The following is a 25,561-nucleotide window of genomic DNA, read 5'->3' as shown; positions in this document are numbered from 1 at the left end:
CAGTGACCACAGACTACTTCCTCTGTTGGTAGCCAGGACTTCTTGTGATTGTTGAGTCTTTCAATCCAAATTGGTAGCAGCAAACATATAATGTGGAGCAACGCATAACTGATTTACCTGAATCTTCTCGGAAAATATCGCCAGCTGATGAAATGTGCAGTCAGTAATGTAATGAGACAGATGCACAATAACTTCTGGGAACACTGAACTGTCCTCACTGTAGCATGTGATGGCACAAACCGACCCTTGCTGCCCCTGAGGGCACTCATGCCATCAAATGTCCCATATAACCCTCATTCCACGATAGATGCCAGAGTACACTTCGTCACCTGCCTATAGATTGTGTCATTTTACATCTCCATTCCCTTATGCATTATGTCAGGTAATGCCGGGTGGCTCTATTTTATTTCTTTATTTTCACAGAAAACTAAAAACTCTTCCACTGTTCCATGGGTGTGGTGAATTTGGACAACTTTTCTCCTTCCTACAATCTTTCTAACTAATGGTACTGTTGAAAGAGAAATGAGTAACCCTGAAACAGCACCCAATCTTTTTTTCTAGCAACATTAATGGGCAATTATCTACTTGAGCCATGAAGGTTTAATCTTTAAAAAAAATTCCCGAGGTGGTTTCTGCAAATACCATAATCACACGCACAATGAGCTCTTTTACAACAGCCCTTAAGACCTTTAAATCAAAATGGCAATCAGCTTCAGCATAACCATCCATATTGTGCATAATAGCTGCCACTTGTGTGACAATCTGCAAACACCAACAGGCTCTCACTGTTGGAGTAGTTGAGGTTGTGGGGGTGTGCGTCTACTGTAGACCACAGCAGCAGACACAAGCCACAAACCCCAAAGTAAAGCGCCTTCAAGTGTCTGTTTCTCAAACAGGTGTTGATTGGTTTATTTGCTGCAGGAGAGTGATTGCTCTGGTTAGAGTTTACACACTGTAGTTTATTTATTTCTCTGTCAGATGATGGGATGAGTTGCAGAACTGAAAACCAGAATCATAGCTCAGTTATCCTCCCTTATATAACAGAAAATATGCAGCTTAAAGTGTCAACATAAAGCACATTCATTCCTTGGGCATGCTAAAACTATGATTATATGTGGCGGCTTCTTGTGTTAAAACACCATGTCAAACAAACGAAAGGATGCTGGCACTGCTGTACTGCTGAGTTCTTTGCATCCTCTCCTGATGGCCCCGGGATACTGATCTTCTTCTGCCTGAGTGAAGAGCTGGGTGCCTGAAGTGGGAAGGGCAAAGAGGCGAAGCTCTGGCCCCGTCCCGTTCTCCACTTTTAATGAGCGCTCCGATCATGCAGGAGTAAAAGTCCAGGTGGAACAGTTCATCGCTTGCACACACGCCCGCTGCTCCAAAATTGCTTTTCAATGAAAGCGTAAGGATTCGGTGGGAAAACTGCGCAGGGAATTACATTTATTACACGCATTGGGAACTATTTTATGTTCTCAGGTAAGTTTACTTTCATTACTTTACTAAAGGATTTTGAACAGAAAGCTACAATTTAGCTCGATAAATAAAGTGGGGTGTTGTGTTTGCTGCTGCGTGGCGTGAATTAATTATCCTTTTCTTTTTTCTTTTTTCTTTTTTAATGACGCGTAATTGCGCTTAATTGATGTCCAGTGCGTCCAAGCGAATATTAGTACTTTTGATAATCATGTCTGTAAGAAATGTTAACCAACACTGCACGAGTTTTTTTGCGTTTTTACTTTTTATTAACTCTTTTCTTATACATGACTATACATTACTTATGACTGGTTAATTTCAGCCAAGCTTGTGGGATTTGACAGGCTGTCAAAATAAGCGTAGGCTACCACTGATTAAAGTCAGTGTTTGTTTTACTTTCTCTTTATTTTTCTCCATTTTTTACATTTTCTTTAGTAACCCCCCCCCCCCTTTCTTCTTTTCTGAAAGGAGGTTTTTAGCTGAATGAGCCATGTCATGATCATGTATACTCTAGCCTCGTGATTATAAAAGATGATCTGTGAAAAGTGTATTTATTTATATTTATATCCCAAGCCTTTAGTTTTTAAATGACTTGTTTTGCTATTATAATAATCAGCAAACCTGAGAAGTGAATTGTTCAACTTTTATATTTTTATTTCTTGCACATTATGTTTGACATTTCTTTGTGTATTCTTACTGACATTTTTGTGTCGTTTGAAAGAGCCTGATTAAGCGCAGGTGATCTCTATACAATATGTCCAGCAGCAGACTGCAGGCTCTGGCTTGCACTCAAGCCAGAGCCGAGAATTAAAGTACTTCAGCCTGTTCTGTGCTTGATAAACAAATACTGTCCCAGCAGCAGCCCAAAAGGCTACAGCAATGACCTTGTAGAGACATGTTTGCTTTCCCCTGTGTCTGATCTTTTCTATGGTTCTTTAGTTGGCTTGTTGCTACAACACTTGGCACACCTAATATGCTTACAGTACATTTCTGACACCTGTGAATGCTCGGATTTAACACTCCCTGGCACTGGTTGTGTGTATATATAGTCTCACTGCTTGCATGCCATCAGTCAGGAACACTGTGAAACCAAGTTATAGGAAGGTCATGATACTCAAATAAGCCTCAGTCTCCTTTGGTACTTATCCTTGTTGCATTCACACTGGCCACCCCAGACAAGGAATGTGGGTGCTTCTGAAATGGAGATATATTTAAATACAGTCTTTGTGTTTTGGCATGAAGCTGTATGGCCCTAAAGTTCACCATTACTGATGGAAAAGTTGGAAGTAATGACATTTGTAGTGCATTATCAGTGCTTATCAACAACACTTTTAAGATGTGTGTGTGGTCTGCCCATGCTTTGAGAACCCATTGTATGCTGGCTTTTGTAATAGGCACAGACAGCTATTTGTTATCTGTTTGCATTATAGTCACTGTTTACCTCTGACACTCCTGCCAGGTGTGATGTTCAATCTGCATTATTATTTGCCTGCAGGAGCTGAAAATGTAATAATTTCTCTGCAACAGCAGACCAATAGTCTTTGCACAAACCTGCTTGGCCTTGTAATCTTAGTGTTGTGTGCATGTAATCCACATTGTAGTGAGAATGTTATGCAGAATTGAGTTGCGCTTTAATTCCTCAAACTATGTGAGGGGTTTAAAAGTGCAGGGTTTAAAAGTGACTGAGGCCCCTACGCAGAACCTTTCATCTTTTGCAGTGGCTGTGAAAATCACTTCGCTTACATTTTTGTTTGATTTGTGTCCCCACCCAGCAGAAAGGAGATGCTCAGTTTGGAGAAAAATAGCAGCTGAAGGCCAGCTGAAGCTGTGCTTTAGGACAGCCCATGCCTTATCTAATTTTAGGACAGGTGTATCAAAATATGCAACACCTACACAACATCTAACCCGCCCTGTTTGTGATTTATGGGGGTGGTAAGTGGTGAGTCTGAAAGGCCTCACATATAGTTTCCTTCTCCAACGCTATCTGAGAATGCGATAAGTTATCCCAGATCTCGATCTCCGTTTGTTTATTTTATCCTTTAGTTGAATGTGTGTGCGAGATTGTGTCTCTGCAAGTCCCCGCAGGATCTATTATCTACTGTACAGGAAACTCCCTACAGTGTTTGTCAAAGGATATGATTTGCCCCATGTTTCACTGCATGGAGAGGGAGGCATTTAGAGGCTCACACTGAGAACACAAATTAAGGTCTGAAACAGTCATTTTCTGCACATTTAATTTCGTCCTACAATGATGGACAAAGGACTTTACAGAGGAACAGTGTCACTGAACGAAACTTCTTTCTGTGCTTAGCTGTACATTGGGGAATGTGGTGTTCACGGTTTGAATTTCCTCACAGGTGTATGACAGATCTGTTTTGTGGTTTGCATTACCAAGTGAAGCGCGCTGACTCACCTCTCACATGCTGCGGGTCTCTCTCCTGTGCTGTAGATGTAGCATATCTGTCCCAGCTTGTTCCCAGAAGCCGCTTTTTTCCCCCGCGAGGACAAATTGTAGTACCGACTGTGCAGCAGGGATCCATCTGCCTGTCAAAGCACAACACTGTGGAAAAATCATGTCAGTGCTCATGAATGTCAGATAAAAATGTAGCGCTGCATCAGGGAAATTCCTATCACTGCCAACCGCAGCTTGCTTAATTTTACCTTTACATGATATGTTATGTTACATCATTACACTGCTCACTTATGTTTACTTCAAACCAATGTGATGAAGATCCAGCACAGACTGCTTTCATTTCGGAGACAGTTGGTGATTACCTCTTGAGTTTTAAAAGAAGTATTCAATATTTTGGGAAATGCACTTATTCACTTTCTTGCAGAGAGTTAGATGAAATATAGGACATGAAATGGAATATTAAGCTAAGCTACAGCCAGCGGGAAGACTAGAAAAAGAGGCCAACAGCTGGCCTGGCTGTGTCCAAAGGTTATAAAACCCAAAAGTTCATACACCTAAAAAAGTTTTTTTAATCAGTTCACAAACCAAAGTGTAAAAACAACACACTGTGGTTTTATGGTTGGTTGTGTGCCAGACTATTTCTTGGCTAGACAAAGTGAATTCCTGGGGTCCTGTAGTAAATCACAGGGTCAGCCCCATGTTCCCTCATCTTTATCCATGTTACAATATGTCAATATTCTTTGGCACATGGCTAATTATTATGCAGAATGAGTCATTGGACCTTCCCAATGTGTTTTCCTTCTATGGCAAAGGCATGAAGCATACTTTACTTCTGATTGGCTACTACTTGTTGCCTTAGTTGATTAAGTTTAAGCATGAGGAGTGAGATTAGTTAGGATTAGGGTAAGAATATCAGGGTATGCCAACCAGAGGCAGAGAAGGTCGGGTTATACCTTCGCCATAGTAGGAAAAACAATATGGCCGATGACATATTATTTGAAGGGTCCGATGACATCATTCTGCATAATAATTAGCCATGCGCTAATATTTGTTGCAGTGAGACTCTGTATTTTTGGAGAATCAAATCAAATCAAATTTATTTGTATAGCCCAATATCACAAATTATACATTTGTCTCAGTGTGCTTTACAGACTGTACAGGTTACAACACCCTCTGTCCTTAGACCCTCGCACCGCACAAGGAAAAACTTTCTAAAAGAAACCCCATAATTAAAGGGGGAAAAATGGAAGAAACCTCAGGGAGAGCAACTGAGGAGGGACCCCTCTCCCAGGACGGACAAATGGAGAAATGGGCTTTCGGTCCATTGGGACATTTTTCAGACTATTGTGGTTTGGAATAATGGTCCGACCGAACGATGGCATGGCAATGTGAAGGTACTGATCTGAGGGAACATTGACACGCTCCTGTAAATCACTGTGTCTGGCTAAGTGATAGCCCTGCATTAATTAACCTCACTTAAAACTTGATGTTTTACACTTCCAAACTTTTCAAACTAAATATAACTTGTATTACTGAGCTTTAGAGGACTTGTTTCCCCATTTCCAGTCTTGCTAGTTAGGCTAACCGGTTGTGGCACTAGCTTCATATTCTGAAATGTTTCTGTCAATGGCCACTTTGTGCTCTAATGAGTGATCGACTGATTTTATTTGATGATGAAAATATGGGTATAGTATGTACAACCCTGCCCTCTAGCAGTTACACTCATTGAGGATAAAGACACATTAAAGCATATGACATATCGCCATTTCTATTTTTAAACCTTTAAATATCCAGGGAAGATTGGAGATTAAAGGCCTTGCTCAAGAGTGCCTCAGTAGTTGTATTGAGATAAGGACTAGATCTAAAGATTTAGCCTTCTGGGATCCAATCAGCGATCTCCAGTCACAGATCGGACAAGACAGGTACATTTATAAATAGCTTTTTCAGTTGTAATACTTCATGTTGCTCAGTCTGAACTGCATCACATCTGACCATGCCTCAGAGGTCGCTGTATGATCACATGTTCACCACTTGATCAGATTGAACCTGGTGGTGTGTGGCGGCAGTGACAGATGGGACGCCGCCCTCATAGGCGGTACAGCATTCCTCTGATAGCAGCGAAGCATCAGTCATCACCTCCCCGGTAAGGAGCTCCATCGTGCCACCTTGGTGCGGAGCATGGACTGGAGTAGCTCTCATATTTAGTTAATCTCCCAGCCAGTTTAAGACTTTCTCTGACCATCTGTCTGACTTTGCTTTTGTAGCGCTAGTATTGCTCCAACAGACCTGTAATGAAGTCTTGACCTACTTCTGCTCTTGTTAACACAGGCTTCCACTTTGATTCATACCTTTTGAATCGAAATGACAGACATAGAAAGACGTTTTCTGTGTCTACCGTAAACAGACTGTATTTCAAACTGGGATGCAGCTTGATGTGGTTGTTAGTGTCAAAGACAGCTATCTGATTGGACACAGTTACCTATTCCTTACACATTAAATTGTGTCTGTGTGTACTCTCTAATTGAGTCTGACTCCGTAGATGGATCTATTACATACTAATTTGTCTCAGCCCAGATGTTCGCTGTGGAGCAAGAAACAAGAAACAAGAAACATTGAGCTACGCTGAAAAACAATCCACATTTGATCTGACTGATTAGATAGTAGCGACAAACGTGAGTTACAGTCAATGTTTTCTAAATGTTCAATTGGCCACATTTGGCTTTACAGATGCTAGATGAGTCATTCAGCTCGGCGTGTAGTTAGTCTGTCTGCTATTTATCAAACATCTCTGGAAAGTGTATCTCAGTGGCACAAGTGTATCTCTGTCTTGTTTCCAGATGACACTACAACACTTCTCACACTCACATGTTGAGTAAAGTGTCCAAAGTTTATTTCAGCGAGGAAGCAGGAAGCAGGAAATGAGTCTGAGAGGATAACAGTGAAATTCTCCAGCTTCTCTTCTTTCTCTTTAAGGTTGGGAGGTTAGACAAGGACATCTGGCCGACCTGCTGAGCCAGAACACCACCCATCATGATCAGAGCATCACTCACTGCCATCTGCCTCGGTGAGCAACCCGTCTGTCATGCTAGTTTTAAATAAAGCATCCTCCACAACAATGTTTTATATTTCCAGAATCTGTTTTCTGCACATTCACACCATCAAACAGCAGCGTCCTCTGTCACAGAGGTCTTGTGTGTACAGTAAACACACTGATGATTGTGATACTTTGCCTGCTATTATGTGAAACTGCTTCTGCCTCACCCGCAGTGCTCCTCCTGTCCTATGCTTGCTGGGCCAAGCCTAATGGATCAAAGAACAAGAAACCAAAGCAAGGTAGACAACATCAACAAGCAAACCTGTAATCTCAGTCAGTCCCCGTGTTATTGTCTCAACTGCAGTCGCATTTATTTCACCTAAAAATAAATAGTATCTTTATTTTTCAATATTTATTTATAGAAAACAGATTTTATGACATAGAAAATGTATTTTCTGATTCTGCATTGCTTGTTTTATCTGATTAACTCTCCAAAGCTCAAAGATATTCATATACAAAGTCAAACCTTTTTCTTGACAAAAAAAAACGACTTCAGTCTTGGAAATTCAGATTCAACCCCCTTCCCCCCTATTTATTTGACCTACAATGGCCCTAATACACCGTCGTATGGTTTATATTTTTGCTTTAGAATTATTCTATTATCAAAACAGTTGCAGATATTTTTTCTTTCTTTTAATTAATCAATTATTGACCAAGTAATTACACTGCTGTCGAAAAAATGGTTATATGTAACCTCAACATCTAAAAAATCTATCTTGACCCGTTCAATATCTTGTCTTCAACCACCTTTCTCTGCTTCTTCTTCCCTCCACAGTTGTTCCAGACATAGACTGTGATGTCAGAGCGGGAAAGATCAATCTCCCAGAGTTCATAGCCAAATGTCCTGCCCACTGTAAGGAGACAAAGCAACAAGTTTATGGGACAGGCGTGTTCGCCTCCATCTCCAGCATCTGCAACGCTGCCATCCACAGGTTAGCAGCGGAGTGATGGATGTGAGACGTCTTTATGGCAGTCAAAGTAATCTTTAAACAGTAATATCTGACAATACATTTTGGTTCCACAGCGGCATCATCACCAACACAGGAGGAAAGGTGATAGTGAGGAAGATGGCCGGGCAGAACATCTACAAAGGCAGTAATTCCAATGGGGTGCGCTCTCTGTCTCTACCTAAGTGGAGAGAGTCGTTCGTTGTCTCAGGTATTATTGGCGAAGTAAATAATGTTAAACACAATTCTTCAGAGTTCTGCCTCCAACCAACAGCTGGCTCTGTTTTGTTTCAGTGGGGAAGCCCAAGAAAGGAGTGATCTACCCATCTACTCTGGACTACGTCCCCTCAAGACCAACCTACGTGAAAACAAGTGAGAGGAGGGTTATTTTTACACACGCATCATGCATCTTTTAAGTGAATATGAATAGGACCAGTAAGCAATGATTTGGTATTATTAAGGTTTAGACACAATGATGTTCTTTTAGACTGTATAATGTATAATTGCTATTTCAACAGCATTTTCATTCCCAATATTTTAGCATATAGTGTCATTCACATTAAAATATAATTATTGGAATACTGTGGTAACAAAGGTTAAATGTAAAATAGAGATTTAAAAACTTTAACCTAGTTTTTTAACACAGACATCCGACTTTTGGTCTACAATCAGTGTGTTCTGGACACAAAACACTGTGACACTGCGCTTGAGTCTGGCATGTTGAACTTCGCTCAGGTTGAATGAGAAGTCGGAGCGCTGCAGTCTGGTGAAGAATGTCAAGAATGTTTTACAACACAACCGTTACTGTAGACGCTCTTCCTCCCCGTCCATCCATCTTGAACACGACCGCCCTAATAATCTTTCATTCACCTTTTAGGTCAAAAGGAGGCCAAATCCCCTGCGGTCACCACACCTCTGCCTACGACACCTGAACCCCCCACAACTACGACACCTGAACCCACCACCACCACACTTGCTCCCACCACCACTACACCACCTCCCACTACTACCAAGCCTCGAGCTGCTGTCCATAAAGTCAGGGATGCAGGTGATTTAAACACACATGATCCTTTTTTGTAAACATACAAATACATACATACATGTACAAAGAGCCCATTCTTTCCTCTAAATCAACGGCTCCATGTATGTTATGTGCAGGATCGTGTATTTACTTGGATGCAGGGTGCTGTTAATGAGCCAATAATACCGATCCACACAGAAGATCCACTGCTCGCCGCCTAGCTGACGTCTAACTAACATTAGCAGCTTGTAACTAGAAATGCTTGTTTGCAAGAACAAGCATTCATTTGTGTGAAACTGAGTGATGAAGACGAATGATTGCAGCTGGTAATTAGAAGTCACAACTGCAATCATGACAAATTACAGCGGGTCTGTGATGAAGTTTCTACGCTGCTGCTCACTTGCTTGACTGACTTCTCTGTATACTTGATCACCGGACCTTTCATCACTCTTATTAAATGAAACCATTATCAGACGGTAATCACTGTGAGTCATCTGCCCTGTTTTGGATAGAAATGCAGCTACAGTGAGTAGACAATGCGGCAATATCTTAAGGTATGTGTGTAAATTAGATGGGCTGTGTGCCAACTCCCAACGGTCTCTCTTTCATTTTCTGTAACATTACCTCTCTCCTCTCCATTATCGGCACCCCATTTGTCTTTGTTCTATCTAGGCAGCAGTCACCCATACCTTGCCTCCGTGGCAACCGCAAGTTCAAGTAAGTGAAGTAAAGCAAACAGGGGACATGGTGGCATGCGGGGGTGTTGCTTTACACTGGGATGTATGCGGAAATATATGTTTACATCAAGCATGGGGTGTCCTATGGGAATAGTGTGCATCAGGATTAATCATGTGTTCTGTATTAGGCATGGGACAATATGAAAATATCTATATATATATATATTCTGGCCAAAATAATTGCGATTCTCGATATTATCCTAATAATCATCTAAATATGCTCGAAGCATACTGGAATCACTTTACTTTACATTTTGTTAAGAAATAAATATTTGTATTATATCACAGATAGGACACATGTGTTTTTAGTGATCATTTTAGTGTAAAATTAAAATCTTAAATAATATAATCAGAAATAATATCTTACATGATAACAATTATTTCACTTCTCTGCCGTGATAGTGAGCTCACAGCTTGTCGAGTAACTCACGTGAGGATATTCAAATATAATCCCGATAATGGGAATTCCCCACTATCAATTTATTGGGAGTGTTTTTTATCCTGATCCGCAATAAAATCCTTTATCATCCCATCCCTAATCTATATTAAAGGTATCGGTGATCCTGCTTTCACAACACGTTTGTCATTATTATGGGCACAGCTTGTGAGGAATGAACATCAGTTCAGTTGTTTTAAGCCATAAAACTTAAAACAGTAAGACCATGACCCGGGTTAGCGGTTTATGCTAAATCCAAAACTATGTTGTATTTACATTACAATTGTTTTGTCTGAATTTGCCCACACTGGGATAGGACAGTCACAGAACGGTCAAGGAAAGATTCCCAACCAAGGTATGTCAATACTCACTGATTCTGCAGCTCTTGGAAAGTCCTTTACACCGCCTATAAAACTTTAACTAAACCGTGGCATTTCTTCAAAGTATTCAGAGGAGGAGCCTATCCGAATAGATTCCCACAACGTATCAGCGCAGGTAACGCAAGCTTTGATCTTCCTGATGTGTCTTCGTTCATTCTATCTTAACCAGGGATTGCCTCAACATTTGCTCTTTCCTCTTTCTCTTGTATTCATATATTTAAACTATGCATGGCATCTCTGTTCTGTCTGTGCATAGCTGCTTTAAAAGACTTTTACTGTCTTCTAACACCGGGACCAGATTGTTCTGGAGAAGCCTAACTTTATTGAGGTCCTTGTAATAACTGTTAGTTATTAGGTAATAAAGCTCTCATTAGTCCTGATAAGATGCTTAGTAACATTATTATGTCTTAATAAGATTGTACAGGTGTTAATAAAAGCATAATAAACGTGTTTATTGTTAGATTATTATTTCTATTATTAGCACAGTTTATAAAATGCTTAAGAATGTAAATATGAGTTTCTTAAAACTGTTTATAATAGTATTACAAACACATTTATTAAGTGTAACTAACTTACCTATTATGTCATAGTTAACTTTTGGCAGCTCTCCCATCTGGAACAATGTGAATTAAAAAAATACATTTAAATACAATATTACAGTGGTGAAGCACAAGGTTAGTTAAACTCAATAAATGTGTTTGTAATGCTATTAAAAACAATTATAAGAGGATGATGGACACTCGTTCAGTGGTAGGCTGCACAATCTCCACAGTCCCCCGTAGACCACCACACACACAATGCTGACTCAAATACCACTGTTGTGCAATCACACTTATTATTGTTATTATTACTTTCTAGTTCACTTTCTTTATGTAAGCTACTTATTTCTACCATGGTTGTTATTACATATGTGTTCACCTCTTTTATTAATATGTTAGCCTACTTATATTATTTTGTCTTTCATCTGCACTGTCCCTGTTGTAACCATGTACATTTCCCTGCTGGGTGACAAATAAAGGATTTCTGATTCTGCAGAAAACCATAAGGCTTATAGATGTCTTGTAATTAAATGTGTTTATGATGCTATTAACAATACTTATATTATCTTATTAACACATAATGATGTTAACAAGCATCTTATGAAGGACTTATAAAAGCCTTATTATCTATTAACTAACGCTTATTACAATGACAATGAGCTTTCCTGTTCTGTTGTCTTTCAAGGTCAACATTATAAGTGCACTGCAGATAAAAAGATAAATGTGATTTCATGTTGTCTCGTAATACATTTGTCTCCCCAATCCTGGCCACAGGTCTGCGCAGACCAGAGGCCGGGTCGGCTATCAGGAGACAGCCATCCTCTCCAGTTGGCCCAGGTCAGCCTCATCATTGACACATACATATGCACACGTGCACACACACACACACACACACACACACACACACACACACACACACACACACACACACAGACAGTAACAAATAGGTAGACATGGTGGGACTGACAGGGAATGCGAGCCAAGAGCTGCACAGGGGACAGATGTCTTTGTTGGAACAAGAATCCAGGAGACGTGGACCGCTGTAAGTCTGACCCTCGTATCCACACCCATAAGCCCCTGTGATCTTCACCCCGGGGTCAACACTAATCCACTCCATCAAGCATCTCAGCTAACATTCCTTTCACGATGACCGCTGTTCTCTGTCATCGGGCACATCCTCTTGTACATGTTTTCTTTTTCCGAGATGAAAAGGGGCAAATGAAGGCCTGTAAATACGCCCAGCATAAATCCTTTTGTTTCTGATATCATGCTGCGGAGAAAATGCCTTTACTCAAAGTGAAACAGCTGGGCTGCATTTGTGGATGGAGCCACCCGAACTGAAGCTTTCTTCTGCCTCCTTTTCCTCTCTTATTCTATCTGCTGTTTCTCATTGCTACAAACAGCTTTTAACAGGGTTCAGCCGGCTCCACCCGAGCGGACTCCAACCATAAGCCAGTCAAACCCCGGTAAGTATCTCCAGACTAACTATCAAACTGCACCAGCAAACACACTTACTGACGTAGAGAAGTCCGATCAAACAAGAACAACGAGGGCAATAAAACCCTGGTTGAAATGTTTTATAAAGCAGCACTAATGTTTACCCTCTGTGGGATTCCGTGGTTCAATGCGTGGCCCATAAGAGACACAAAACCACAGAGAGATGTGTGCACACAAAAGAAAAGATGCAAAAGCATCAGAAAATATCTGTGCCCTGAGGCCTATTTTATAAAAATCTGCCAATGGTGTGGCCAGAAAAAATGAGCAGTTAGTATCTCGATACGCCTCATCCTTCTGAATTCATCTTGTGCCGTATCTCCACTCTTCTGAGACAGCAGCAAACTCTCAACTCATCCTATAACAGATCCCATCTGGTATGGCCTCTTCCCTTCCCTCGTAAATGTTTGCAGAGAGGGAGAGAGAGATGAAAGCTGCAGCACCAAGTGGCCCGGTGCTGCTTCCAGAGAGACGTATGGCCCGATCCGCAGCGCTGCAGGATCTGGGTCCTCTCTCCAGCCTGTCAAGAATAGAAAGCTTCTCGCCATTCAAACCAGGCTAGGTTTGGCTCGCTGAAGAATGCTCTTCTGTTTTTGCTTTTGTGGAATGCAAAACCATAGATTCCTAAAATTAGACAGAGCTATATCCATTTAAATGATGGTTGATTGTATGATATGATTCTTAAAATGCAGTGTGAGCCGTTTCCAGCTAAGGGCATCATTTAACTGACTGACCTGTTCCTGCCGAGAGTGAGTAAAGTATCTGAGCAGTGCAGAGAGTAGCTATTCACATAGCTTGTGAATAAGAATGTGTTACTTTATTGAAACCCTTAGGGAAATTCTTTAAGCTCGAGGTCAGAGGTCAGCGGTCAGAGGTCAGAGGTAAGGATCAGCTACACAGCAGCGCCCTTGGAGCCGTCTTTCTTAAAGACACTTCAGCAGGGTGGATGCTTGCCGCCTTTGGAGTTTATGAGTTAAAAGGTTTTCTCCCAAGTCGCTTTGCCACCCGGCTGCCCCAAACAGATGTTTTCAATTATTGCTCAGCTTTCTAGAAATCTTACGATGCAATTAAGCCTCATATTTGTTATTAGATATGACCACTTGACAAGGTTCATGAAGAGACTTCTGTACAACATGTCGAGATTCTGTTCGTTGGTGTTAAAATGCAATCAAATATGGGTAACACTTTCTATGATGTCTATAACACATTATAAACATACTTATAATGCGTTATAATCTGCTTGTATCACTGTAAAATTACAGTTATAAGCACTCAATATTCACAACACATTATAAAGCATTTTATAATGATGAATAAGGTTTCATAATAGTGCGGATCACTCACTGACATTTTTATGCTTCCGCATGGCAATAGGCCGAGGTGGGAGGCATTATGTTTTGTCCGTCAGTCCAATTCTCATTATCATGATATCCTAGGAACGTCTGGAGGGAATTTCTTCAAATTTGGCACAAACGTCCACTTGGACTCAAGAATGATCAGAATTTGGGGCAGACATGATTGTAAACTGCAACTTGACTGGCTGGCGAAAGCATACAACCACAAGGCGGTAATACAAATATTTTGCAGCGATCACATTATAATTCTTTCATAATGCATTATGAAACAAACATATTGCAGACTGAGCTACAACCCAAGGTGAGGATCATGTATCCTGGATCCTGCTCTGACCTTCTGGCCGCAGTGACCACTGAAGGGGCTATGATCAGGAGAGTTAAACTCAATCCATTTAAAGCACCTATTTCATCAGAAAAAACAACACCACTGTCTGCTGTAGAGCGCTGAGCCTTTGACCAGCCACAGATTAGGCTAATCTCTGCGTCCTACTATCTACACTGTCCCTAGTTTGACACCAACTTTAGAATAATACTCCCACGCTTCACTGCGCCGCTGGCCGGGCTCTCCCAGCCCGTCCCGGTCAACAAAGGCCCTGCTCTCTCGCTGCCACTGGATGGGAACCTCAGAGCCCAGCCTGTGTGTTTGTGTAAGTTACCCATCCACCGCAGGGAGTGGTTAACTGACGTGTGTTGTCATGGCTCAGCCAGTTTAGACAGATGCCATGCACTGTTGTGGTTTTGCTCAGCTGTTTGGGCTTCTAGTGTTCAATCACATTTCGATTAACCTCAGGCCATGCAACAGTCTGGCCAATTAAACTGCCTGGTGTTTTTGCCACGTTACAAGTTTGTGTCTGTGTGAACAAATTGTGATGCCAAGAGCAGCAGGTAGAAAACAGAAAAATTAGAAACACATGTGGCACCTCTGTCTCTCTACACAGGAAAGACTATGTCTGAGCTTCACTGAAAACAACCTTTAGCTGCTCAGTCACTGTCTGTCAGAGTGACTACTGTATGATTAGTGTCTGACTCAGGGCTGAACATCTTGTGCATACCCCACTAATAACGTGGCAGGTTTAGTGGAGGTCACAAGTATGTTCCACATTGCTGCTTGTCCTCAACACAGCTTTCTAATCTTCCTCTGCACAGCTTTTCCCAGAAGGGATTGGGCGCCTCCTTCCTTTCCTCGTCCTGATTGGTTCCCAGGAGCTCGACGACCAGCAGGTACCAAATACAAAATAGATCATGCTTTAACATTTCATGAGCTTATTCTAATATACATGTAAAGGTTTTCTTTAATGTTCAAACAGACTAAAACAACAGACTGGTATGGGTGCAATCTTTAAACTAAATCTAAGATTTTAATTGATTAATCTCGTGCTAGCTATATGGCCTTATTAATATAAGACATTTTATAAAATTCTCACTTAAAGTCAGGCTTTAAGGCTTTGATTCGTCTCACAGCCTATTCTATGGTGATCAATAAAAGTGAACTGGAGTAGAGTTACTTTGAAAATCAGTTGCAAAAAAAAAACATCTCACATTGCAAACAAATGACTCAATACGACAAGTTATTTTATTTCCAATTTGGAACCAATCGGCTATCGGTCTCTGGGGGCTACAGACGGAATCGCAGTTTCGGGCTTCTGGTGGAATCACAATGCATGCTGGGGTGGCAAGCCTAGAAAAGTGAGCACCAACTCTACAAGTGCCGCCATATTGGATTTCTTCTCTACGTGTTTACATTGTATTTAGCTTATTCTTCAAGCGTGTTGTAAACAAACCTACTACTTTACAATGAGTTCTGAACTCCTTTCTTATGATGAGGTTCAGATGTGGAAAGTCGAAGCTTTGAAAGTATTTTGTCGCAAGCGGAATTTAAAGGTTTCAGGAACAAAACTCGAGCTTATTGCCAGGGTGTTTGCTGCATCAGAGACGGGCATTGAGGAGCAACCAACAGCTAACGAAAGGCTTTCAATCACAGAAAAAGAAAAGACTAAGCTTTTGGTTATGCCGAGTGGCGTTTCAGTGCCTGATCCCTTGACATTGCAGGATGGCTGGGTCAATGAAAACAACAGCATGACTTCTTGGCCGCCGATATACCTCAGCGATATAACATTATTGTTAATGTCTGACCACCCAGGGAACGATGTCGAGTTTCATAAACGAACTTTGAACGAATACAAAGAAGGCAAAGCATTTAGACTGTTTGACTCTGGCTGGTTGAAACATATCTTTCAATCCTCTCGCAGATTCTGAGTATTACTTTTTGAAAGCAAAATGTTCTCATTCAATGAAAGTTTCCCATAGGCCACATTTGGCATGGATCTGCGCAGTCAAGAAAACTGGCGATATCATAAGTGCTTATTGCAGTTGTGTTGCAGGGTAAGCTATTATAAATATATACCTAACTTGTGTTTGTTAATTATTATAAAACTCAATATATAGAAAGTACATTTGTCAATATATAAATCAAGTAGATAGACTACATACCCCAGGTCGAGTTCAGGATCAGGGAATTCACTTGTTGGTTTTCCTTGCATGGTGCTCACTGCAAATCCGCGAAGATTTCTTGGGCTCCCAAGACTTCCCATTGTAATCCTGTCTCTTTACAGCGTTGGTCCATGCTAGCCTTCTATCATTGTTCTTTAGTGCTGTTGGAAGTGGAAATAGTTCGAACGGGGGCTTGCAGTCGGAATTTTTCAACGAGTGCAATCGTGAAGCTCACAATGAGATTCTGCCCATTTATTTAGCTTTCTCCCACTGTTTGAACATCCTTTCACCACACAATGTCGGTGTCCAAATCCCATAACTAGAAGAGCGATGATTACACACTAAAAACTAGCCAAATACAATGTAAACACGCTTGAAGAATAAGCTAAATACAATGTAAACACGCTTGAAGAATAAGCTAAATACAATGTAAACACGTAGAGAAGAAATCCAATATGGCGGCCCTTGTAGAGTTGGTGCTCACTTTTCTAGGCTTGCTACACCAGCATGCATTGCGATTCCACCGGAAGGCCGAAACTCCGATTCCGTCTATATTTCAGGTGTATTTTTGGTGTAGCTAGCAAATATCGGGGCCAAGACTTCCTCTTATGTGCTCTGCGCACAGTCAAATTAACACCTTTAGACGGGTGAAGCGAGTTTGAGTTGAGAGACCACGTCTAACCAGTTTACAAGCTCATTTTAAACCAATAAAAAGCGAAATCATCGTCCGAGATTGCATTTCGGCAAATATGTTCCGCCTCTTTTGCACACGGACTGGTTACCAAATGCAACCAAAGCCTGCTGGAACAGGATTAGTCAATATTACTCAGACTACAAACGAGAACCAGAACACTTCTGACATCAATGCAGAATGCAGATATCTCTATAAACAGATATCTGCATTTGTATATACTGTATATATATATTTATAAAACGGACATGTCAAATAAAGGATTTTGATTGGTTCTTAGCCGTGGTATAATGAGCCTATATCACGGGTAGAATTGTAGTTACTTTTCACAACAAGTCAGTATACCTCCGCGTCTGAGAAAAAGCTACAACCGTTACAGCTGTTCAATTACGTCCGTTGTACTTTGTAAACTTACAAAGCTTTACTCTGGAGGAGTGGATTAATCGGTGCCTATCTCCAGAGAAAAAAGCTCCTAAAAGACAAACTACGCTTCGCGTCGGGCCGAACCACGGCCCGTAACTGTGATATAATGACCATATACCACGGCCTGTCGTGAGCTATTGCTTAAATATATATATATATATATATATATATATATATATATATATATATATATATACATACCATTGGAATAAGGTGTCAAGTGTTAAATGTGGGTGACTTTGATTGTATTAACCTTTACTTTCATGTCTGTCAACAAGAGTCTACAGCCGTGCTAGCGGCTCCGTGTGACTGTTCTTGAATTCAGCTGTGCTTTCAAGCTAAATGCTAATGTCAGCACACTAACATGTACACAACATGAATGTATTAAGAAAGATTCTTCTTCCGATAATACATCCATCTTTCACGGCTATAATGTATGCCATTTTCTTAATTTACCATGCTAGCATTTGCTAATTAGCACTAAAAACAAAGTGCAGCAGAGGCTGATGTCTGTATCATTAGTTTAAGGCAACAGTAAGCACCCTAAATGTATCCATTGTAATTGCTGATGCCTCCATCTTATCTGCTGTACATTCAGATGTTAGTTATGCAGCTCCAGACTCAGGATACACATGGAGTGAGACAGCCACACCTGAGATCACAGGTAAGTCCAAGTCTAACATGACAGTTTGGTGTGTACTACCCCCCTTCATAGCGGCATGTTACTACACCTTGTATCTATTTGTGTTGCATGTGCAAACACAGCATGCTTGTGTGACTGATACAGTGAGGTATCTGCTGACCATGTATGTGTTGAATTGGCTCCAGTTGTAAGTACATGCAATGTGTCAGGACATTGTCTTCACATGCCATCTGCCTGCCATATGAGAGACTTCTGTGAAGTGTGGAAGAGAAGATCATAGGGCAGGTTTATTGTTTGTGCATGTGTGAGAGAGACACTGTGAGTGATAATTCTGCACAAAGCCGTTGTTTTCACTGGTATGGGATTGGTTGGGGGAAAATATGTGACCAATCACAACCATGGAAATGTGTGCTTTTCCCTCTGAAGTTCATTGTGGGAATACTAACGGGTTTCACAACATCCTCCTCTAGCTCGGGATCACAGGCCTGATATCTCAGAATATGAACGCTGGTTTTATAACTTTGGACCGTACCGTAAGTGTTTTTCTATTCTATTTACCGGGAACTAACAAGTCTTGGGGTTCAGATTTTTGTATTGTCATTTGTTCGTATTTTTTTATTTATTGTAAATGTAAAACCTGTTGGACTGTTTTCTCTCAGTGACACCACTCCCCTGACATGACCACATCCTCATGTTCCATTTAATTTTCTGACACATGACGAATTTCATTCGTACGGAAGCCCTGTGAGACAAATGAGAAAAACAAAACATTCTGGTGATCCATATTCGAAGTATGATTAATTGTTTTCTCTCCTGTTTATGACTTAAGAACATGTGAAAAAAGGTTTTGCCAGGATAATGTTAATAATGTTTTTAAGTTATTTCATGGTTTTCCATATATGAAAACAGTTTTGGCAGGTGACTTTTTTTGATGGGATCCTTTTTAAATTGTTTTTGTTGTAATGCTCATGTTGGCCACAAGAGGCAGAACTGCTGAAAGTACATATATTGTGTGTTAGTAAGTAGTTGCTAACACACAATATATGTACCTTTTGTTTAGAGTTCATAGAGAATTAAAAAGTCACATTTAGAACATTGGGTAGATGTGCACTTCCGCCTCTTAGAAAAAGATCCTGACTCCCAGCAAGAGCGTGAATAAGCGTATTCCCCAAAATGTTGAAATATTCCTTTAAGTTCTTTAACAGGAAACCACATTTGATCTGTTTTTATTCATAGTCACCAAGAAACACCAGAAAACAGAAACCACTTACAATATGGACCATTGACTAGAGACAAAAAGAGCAGGCAAAAAAAGTATTCGCTTTCAGATTATAGGCCATGGTTCCAGCTGTTTGATGACACAGCCGAGCCTCCAGGTCTAAGTACGTAGAAGGGACATGGTTTTGGAAAACTGAGTGGCCAAGCCATTTCCAATGTGGACCACAAAAATACCACCAAACATCCAACCAAATGAAAGATGGAGCTGATGGGCGCAGGCTGTAACGCCTTCGTGTGTTTACACTTGTTTGTGTCACAGTCTGTCATCACCGATGATGTCTTTACTTTTAGTGCCTCGCTCCACTGACTCAGATGGCAACCGTAAAGTGCCATTGGATACAACCCATACTAGAGGTGAGTAGTGGTTACCGTGGCTACAAAACACCTGTGTGTATCCAGGTAAGCATTAGCTTGGACACATCATGTAGCATCTATAAAGCAATGCTACTTCCCAACTGCTGCTGCTTTACCTTTATAATAATGAGTAGAGCTTACAAAAAAGATGCAATAACTTCCATTTTATGACAAGGAAATCAACTTTTTGTGTAATTACCACTGGTGAGTGGTTTTGTGGAAGAAATGCTGCTAATGCTGAGCTTGTATGATATCATCTATGCAGTGGAACCAGTGGATGCCTGGAAGCCAGACGTAAATCCTTATGAATCAGGTGAGATAGCTTACACTACTCCTTTTCTGCCCCCCAAGAGTCACTTTGCCAGTAAATCCTCAGTTTGGATGGAAGTACAAACCAAACCGAGCCTATCCAAGGAAATCTGGGTTTCTGCTCAGCCTGTAATTGAAGGGTTGGCATGGTTGCCTGAGGATAAAATCAGTTCCTGTTTGGCATAATTATCTTGCCACAACAAATACTGGCTAACTTTTGGGATCTCTAAAACAGCTTAAAAAGTGTTGTGTTCAATGGAAATCTTTACAAACTTTCAAATTGATTCTGCAAAAGTAGACCTTTTCTCTTACTTTGTACTAAGAGAGTAGAACAATCTAGAAATATATATTGCCAACACATGATTAATTTGCCATTCCCACCATCCAATATACATGCTGTTTGATTTAAAGGGATGGGATCTATAATTTTGAGAATGCACGTATCAATGATTATTAAAGGACATACATGTATGAAAAGTCTTCTTTACAGTATGAAGCCTAAAGAGCAGATTTTTAGCATTCTTGATTCTTGATTTTCAGGTTTCAACGTGAGGGAGCAGGAACCTGTACCCAGAGCGCCTGAGCCTATGTCACAGGGAGACCCAAGTATGTCACTCGTACTTCTTCAAAGCCACTGGGCACAGAATTTATGTTTGACTATTACATCTTTCAAATCATGAATTATTGCCAAAGATTTTGACAATCCTGGAGAAAATGTGTGCAGAGAATTGTTCTAAACAGCTACCAGTGGTCAAAAACTCGACAGGGGGCCTTTAATGTCTGTCACTGGGAATCAAAGTTTCAAATGTTAAACATTTAAATAATAACAAATGTATTACCAAACACATTATTGAATCTGCTGTAACCCCGGGCTGTGTCCTATTTTCGCAGATTGTAAGGTGGACCTGGTCTTCCTCATGGATGGGAGCTGGAGCATTGGGAAGAGACGCTTTAAGATCCAGAAGGACTTCTTGTCTGAGGTGGCTGAGACCATCAATGTGGGTGTAGCTGGACCCATGATGGGCCTCATCCAATACGGGTAACCTCACTGTTCCTGTTGTGTAACTATCTGCCATTTTTAGATAAGTAAACATAATTTGATTGCCGGTTGTTTTGTCTGAAGGGATGACCCTGTGACAGAGATCAGTCTGAAGTCTTACTCCAACTCCAGAGAGGTGAAGTCAGCTGTAGAAAAGATTGCGCAGAAGGGAGGCCTCTCCAATGTAGGTGAGTGGCCAATGTTAGCTGCCAGATGCCTACAAACAAAAGTGTGAAAGTGAAAAGGGGTTCAATTATCGCGTTGGTTTACAAGCCAGGCACATTTTCACATGCAAGGATAGAATTAAATCTAAATTTGCTGAAAAACACGGTTAGCTAAATTATAGTCCTGACTCCTGTAAACCGTGTTTTTCTTCCAAAAAGCATTTGGGTTTTACCAGCCTATGGGGGTCAGTTTTCAGAGTGAAAGTGCTGTTTTTCTGCTTTGGTTGGTGGATCAGCATGCATCCGCTGCCACATGTGTCTTTATGACTTGCATTCACGTTCAAATAGTGTTGTTTGTGTTTTCCCAGAAGTGCTCTCTAATCATACAACAGGGCGAGTGGTTGTAAAAGCTTCTCCCCAACAGAGCCTTTCCTGTTCTGCCATCGTCAGACCACCAACAGGACTAAATGATAGGATATCACTATTCTTGTGATGATATACAGCTATAGCAATGCACTTGTACACAAACTACTATATGAAGTTTTGATTTGGCATACAGTCGTTTTTAGAAGGTTACTTCTGCACATATTGGTTAAGAAAGATATACAGTTTCCAAACAATTCAATCCACTAAATGTACATAATGAGCACTTTCAAAAGTAAACTTTGTTTTTCAATTTTCCTTTTGCTTCATTTCATACTGTACAGTCTATGTGTTTTTATTTTATTTTATTTGTAAAGTAACTACAGATTGGTTCTTGTCCCTCAGCTTGTCTTCTCCCCAATGCATTCCTTCATTACAACCACAGACTTGTATAGACAGTGGATGTAGCGTCATTTTAACCGTCTCTCTGCTGCCCCCTGGTGCACTGACAGGAAAGGCCCTCTCCTACATCAACAAGCACTACTTCAGTGATGCCAATGGAAACCGCGGAGGAGCTCCTAATGTGGCCGTGGTGCTGGTGGACGGCTGGCCTACGGACAAGGTGGAGGAGGCGTCTCGGCTCGCTCGGGAGTCTGGCATCAACATATTCTTCGTCACCATCGAGGGCCCCGATGACAACGAGAAACAAAACCTGGTTGAGACCAACTTTGTTGACAAGGTGGAGTATTGTCACACAGGTGTGCCGAGGCTTTAAAGGGGATATATCATGAAAAACTCACTTCTTCAGTGCTTGTGCTCATACATTTGGGTATCTAGTGCCTACAAACCCACAGACTGTGAAATAAGACCATGCTCGTCTTTGTAGGCTGCTTAGGTCAGAAAACGGGACTCAACCAGCCATTCACATTCGGCTCTTATTAGAATATATCGTCCCTCATCTGAGTATCTCCACCCACGGTTTGAGAACTACCTTTGCAAAGGTGCACCATATTTTTCTCAGTATGAGAAAATGAAAATGTCCCCTTTAATAACAAAGTGTGTCCTTCATCCAACAGGCTGTGTGTCGAACCAACGGCTTCTTCTCCCTGCCCGTGTCCAGCTGGTTTTCTCTGAGGAAGGCCGTGCAGCCCCTGGTGAAGAGAGTGTGTGACACAGACCGCCTGATGTGCAGCAAAACTTGCGTAAACGCGAACGACATCGCCTTCGTTATCGACGGCTCCAGCAGCGTGGGAACCGGCAACTTCCGCACGGTCTTGCAGTTTGTGGCCAACATCACGAGGGAGTTTGAGATCTCTGACACCGACACACGGGTCGGAGCTGTGCAGTACACCTACGAGCAGAGGTTGGAGTTTGGCTTCGGCCAGTACAACAACAAGGCTGAGCTGCTGAACGCCATCAAACGCATCAACTACTGGAGCGGTGGGACCAGCACCGGTGCTGCCATCACCTATGCCGCAGAGCAGCTCTTCAGCAAATCCAAACCCAACAAACGCAAGATCATGATTGTCATTACAGACGGGCGCTCCTATGATGACGTCAGGGCACCTTCATTGGCTGTCCATCGCCAAGGTTAGAGGTCAACCACAATCTGGAAAAGAAGGAGATTTTAGGCAGATAAAGCCAAGTCAAGCAGTGATTGTGTACTTTAAAATGCATGATAATAATGTAAAAAACTGATTGCTCTTAAAAGGGACAGTTCACCCCAAAATACATATTTTTCCTCTTACCTGTGGTGCTATTTATCAATCAAGATTGTTCCGGTGTGATTTGCAGAGTGTTGGAGGTATCACGCAAATGGATATCTGCATTCTCTCCAATATAATGAGACTAGATAACACTCGGCTTGTGGGGCTCAAAGTGTCAAAAAAATTATTTGAAAAATTCAACAGCAATGTTTCTTTCCAGAAATCATGATCCGGTTACTCGAGATAATCCACAGGCCTTGTTGTGAGCAGTTTCATGTAGGAACTATTTTCTTTCTGTGAACCGTGATACGGTTGGCGGGTAACACTTTGGAGGAAAAGCTTTGACCCAGAATCAACAATACAATTATACAAAAGAACTTTCCTCTGCTGTGTGTCAGTACACAGTAAGGTGTCATTCAGTGTGTGTTTGACAAGTGACAAACACATGTGAGGCCTGTGTGTGTAATCTACTGTCCCTCCTGTGATCTAGGTGTGATCGCCTACTCCATCGGCATTGCCTGGGCAGCCCAGGATGAGCTGGAGTATATTGCCACGGACCCCGACAAGGAGCACTCCTTCTTCGTGGACGAGTTCGACAACCTCTACAAATTTGTACCCAAGATCATCCACAACATCTGCCAGGAGTTCAACTCTCAGCCCAGAAACTGAGTACGCACGGGTGAGGGACATCTTGATCCTGGGCCGTCTTAACAGAACACTGATTGTAAATTGACTCACTCTGTTGCCCAGATGGCGGTGCTGGATTGGCTGCAGTGCCCCATATTTGAACAGTAGGGGATTTGAATTTAGGTGAGGATTGTGGGTTTGGACAAAACAAGACTTAAAGTGAGTCAGCATTCGGTCCCAAATATACAGATGGTGCTGATGGTAAATGGTTTACATTCACAGTTACATCTTATGTGTACTGTGGTGACAGTTGTTCTCTGTTGAAGGCAAAAAAGTGTATTCCTAATAATTTAATTATAGTACTAATAAGGCACGCTTTATAAAGGGTTCATAAGTTGTAACTAAGGGTTTACCTAGAAGGGCACTTAGAGAGCGCAGACCTACGCCAAGGATGTTTCCATAAGTGAAAAACAATGTGTGTATCCTCCCCGTGATTCGGATGAAAGACAACATTTAATGGGTTCTTCCTTGGCTCATGCTACACCTTTCCACCAAGTTTCATGAAAATAACAGACAAACAAGCCAAACTGAAAACATGGCAGAAATCATTTACTAATGCTTTATAGATTGGAAGGCATTAATCAGAGCATTTTTGGGTTGTAAAATATATCTCCCTACAGTAGATGGTTTAAATCCTCCACCGGCATTAAACCATCTTCGTCTTTTTAGTTCATCATGCAAACCTCTCCAATGTTTGACCTCAGGCCTTCTGGAAAAGAGCTTCTGTACCAACTTTTCAGTGTTAAGTAACTGCATATTTGATGGATTAAATGTGTAACTACAAGCTTGTAAAAGCATGTGTTCTTGCAGCGACATGCTGGAAGAAGCCAAAGAGAGTTTTGGCAACCCAGTACAACTTACAGAACCTTCACAAAGAGTGCCTTACTAGGAAGTGGTACCAAAATGATGACCAAACATAAAGCTACCTTACTGGGATATGGTGCTTACAGAGATGTAGATTTAAAGCATGCCTAGCACTTCCTCTTACGGTTTAACATACTTCATAAAAAATAATAATATGGTGCTTTTTATACGATTCTCTGTAAAGAGGATAAACTTTCTTAGAATTGGTGCTTTTTAATTTCCCTGATAGGAGAGATCTGATAGTGGGGACTTTGTTAAAGTTCCTCTCAGAGTCTATGGTGCCGATACTGTTGGTGTGAGTGGTAGTTGAAATGAGGCTTATGTGAAAGTCAAATCAACAACACGGAACAAAGACTAGTGTGAGAAGTGAGGAAAGAGGAGCTTGTATATCTTTGTAAAGAGTGATCTCTGGAATAAAGCAATTTGTCTCCTCACTCTTGTTTTCTAACAGTGTGGTTGCTTCTAACTTTGCAGGCATTTCTCAGTTTTGTTGAAAGAGTATTTATGATTTTCTTCCCGTTATGTCCCGTTTGTACATATGCATATTAAAAGCCTTTCGCTAATAATGTTCATAATTGATCAATATTGTTTTTGCAATTTTTAATAAAATAAAGAAAATGAGAACTTAAGTGGCGGTTTTCTTGTAAATTTCTTGCCAAAA

The 25,561-nt window shown here is 41.1% G+C and overlaps 1 protein-coding gene across 1 annotated transcript; it reads left to right on the top strand.

Annotated features, from left to right (window-relative positions):
• Nucleotides 1-1,325: 1,325 nt before the first annotated feature.
• Nucleotides 1,326-25,523, top strand: vit (vitrin). Its single transcript, XM_029449378.1, has 23 exons — nt 1,326-1,479; nt 6,860-6,950; nt 7,154-7,219; nt 7,756-7,912; nt 8,005-8,138; nt 8,222-8,299; nt 8,805-8,975; nt 9,621-9,665; nt 10,438-10,476; nt 10,566-10,616; nt 11,815-11,877; nt 12,444-12,506; nt 15,036-15,110; nt 18,092-18,157; nt 18,607-18,669; nt 19,706-19,768; nt 20,034-20,081; nt 20,618-20,683; nt 20,969-21,116; nt 21,201-21,304; nt 22,156-22,382; nt 22,720-23,233; nt 23,840-25,523. Exons 2-23 carry the CDS (start codon nt 6,917-6,919, stop codon nt 24,016-24,018), a joined length of 2,454 nt encoding a protein of 817 aa, XP_029305238.1. The 5' UTR covers nt 1,326-1,479; nt 6,860-6,916; the 3' UTR covers nt 24,019-25,523.
• Nucleotides 25,524-25,561: the final 38 nt, after the last annotated feature.

Source organism: Cottoperca gobio, chromosome 15, assembly GCF_900634415.1.
Source record: "Cottoperca gobio chromosome 15, fCotGob3.1, whole genome shotgun sequence".
Taxonomy (NCBI): domain Eukaryota; kingdom Metazoa; phylum Chordata; class Actinopteri; order Perciformes; family Bovichtidae; genus Cottoperca; species Cottoperca gobio.
This window is presented reverse-complemented; position numbering and strand designations above follow the sequence as displayed.

Bases quoted from the DNA above. Each gene is read 5' to 3' on its own strand.
- vit (XM_029449378.1), top strand. From the start codon at position 6,917: ATGATCAGAGCATCACTCACTGCCATCTGCCTCG. The intron at 10,477-10,565 runs GTATGTCAATAC...ATTTCTTCAAAG, and splicing joins AGGAAAGATTCCCAACCAAG to TATTCAGAGGAGGAGCCTAT. The intron at 12,507-15,035 runs GTAAGTATCTCC...TCCTCTGCACAG, and splicing joins CATAAGCCAGTCAAACCCCG to CTTTTCCCAGAAGGGATTGG.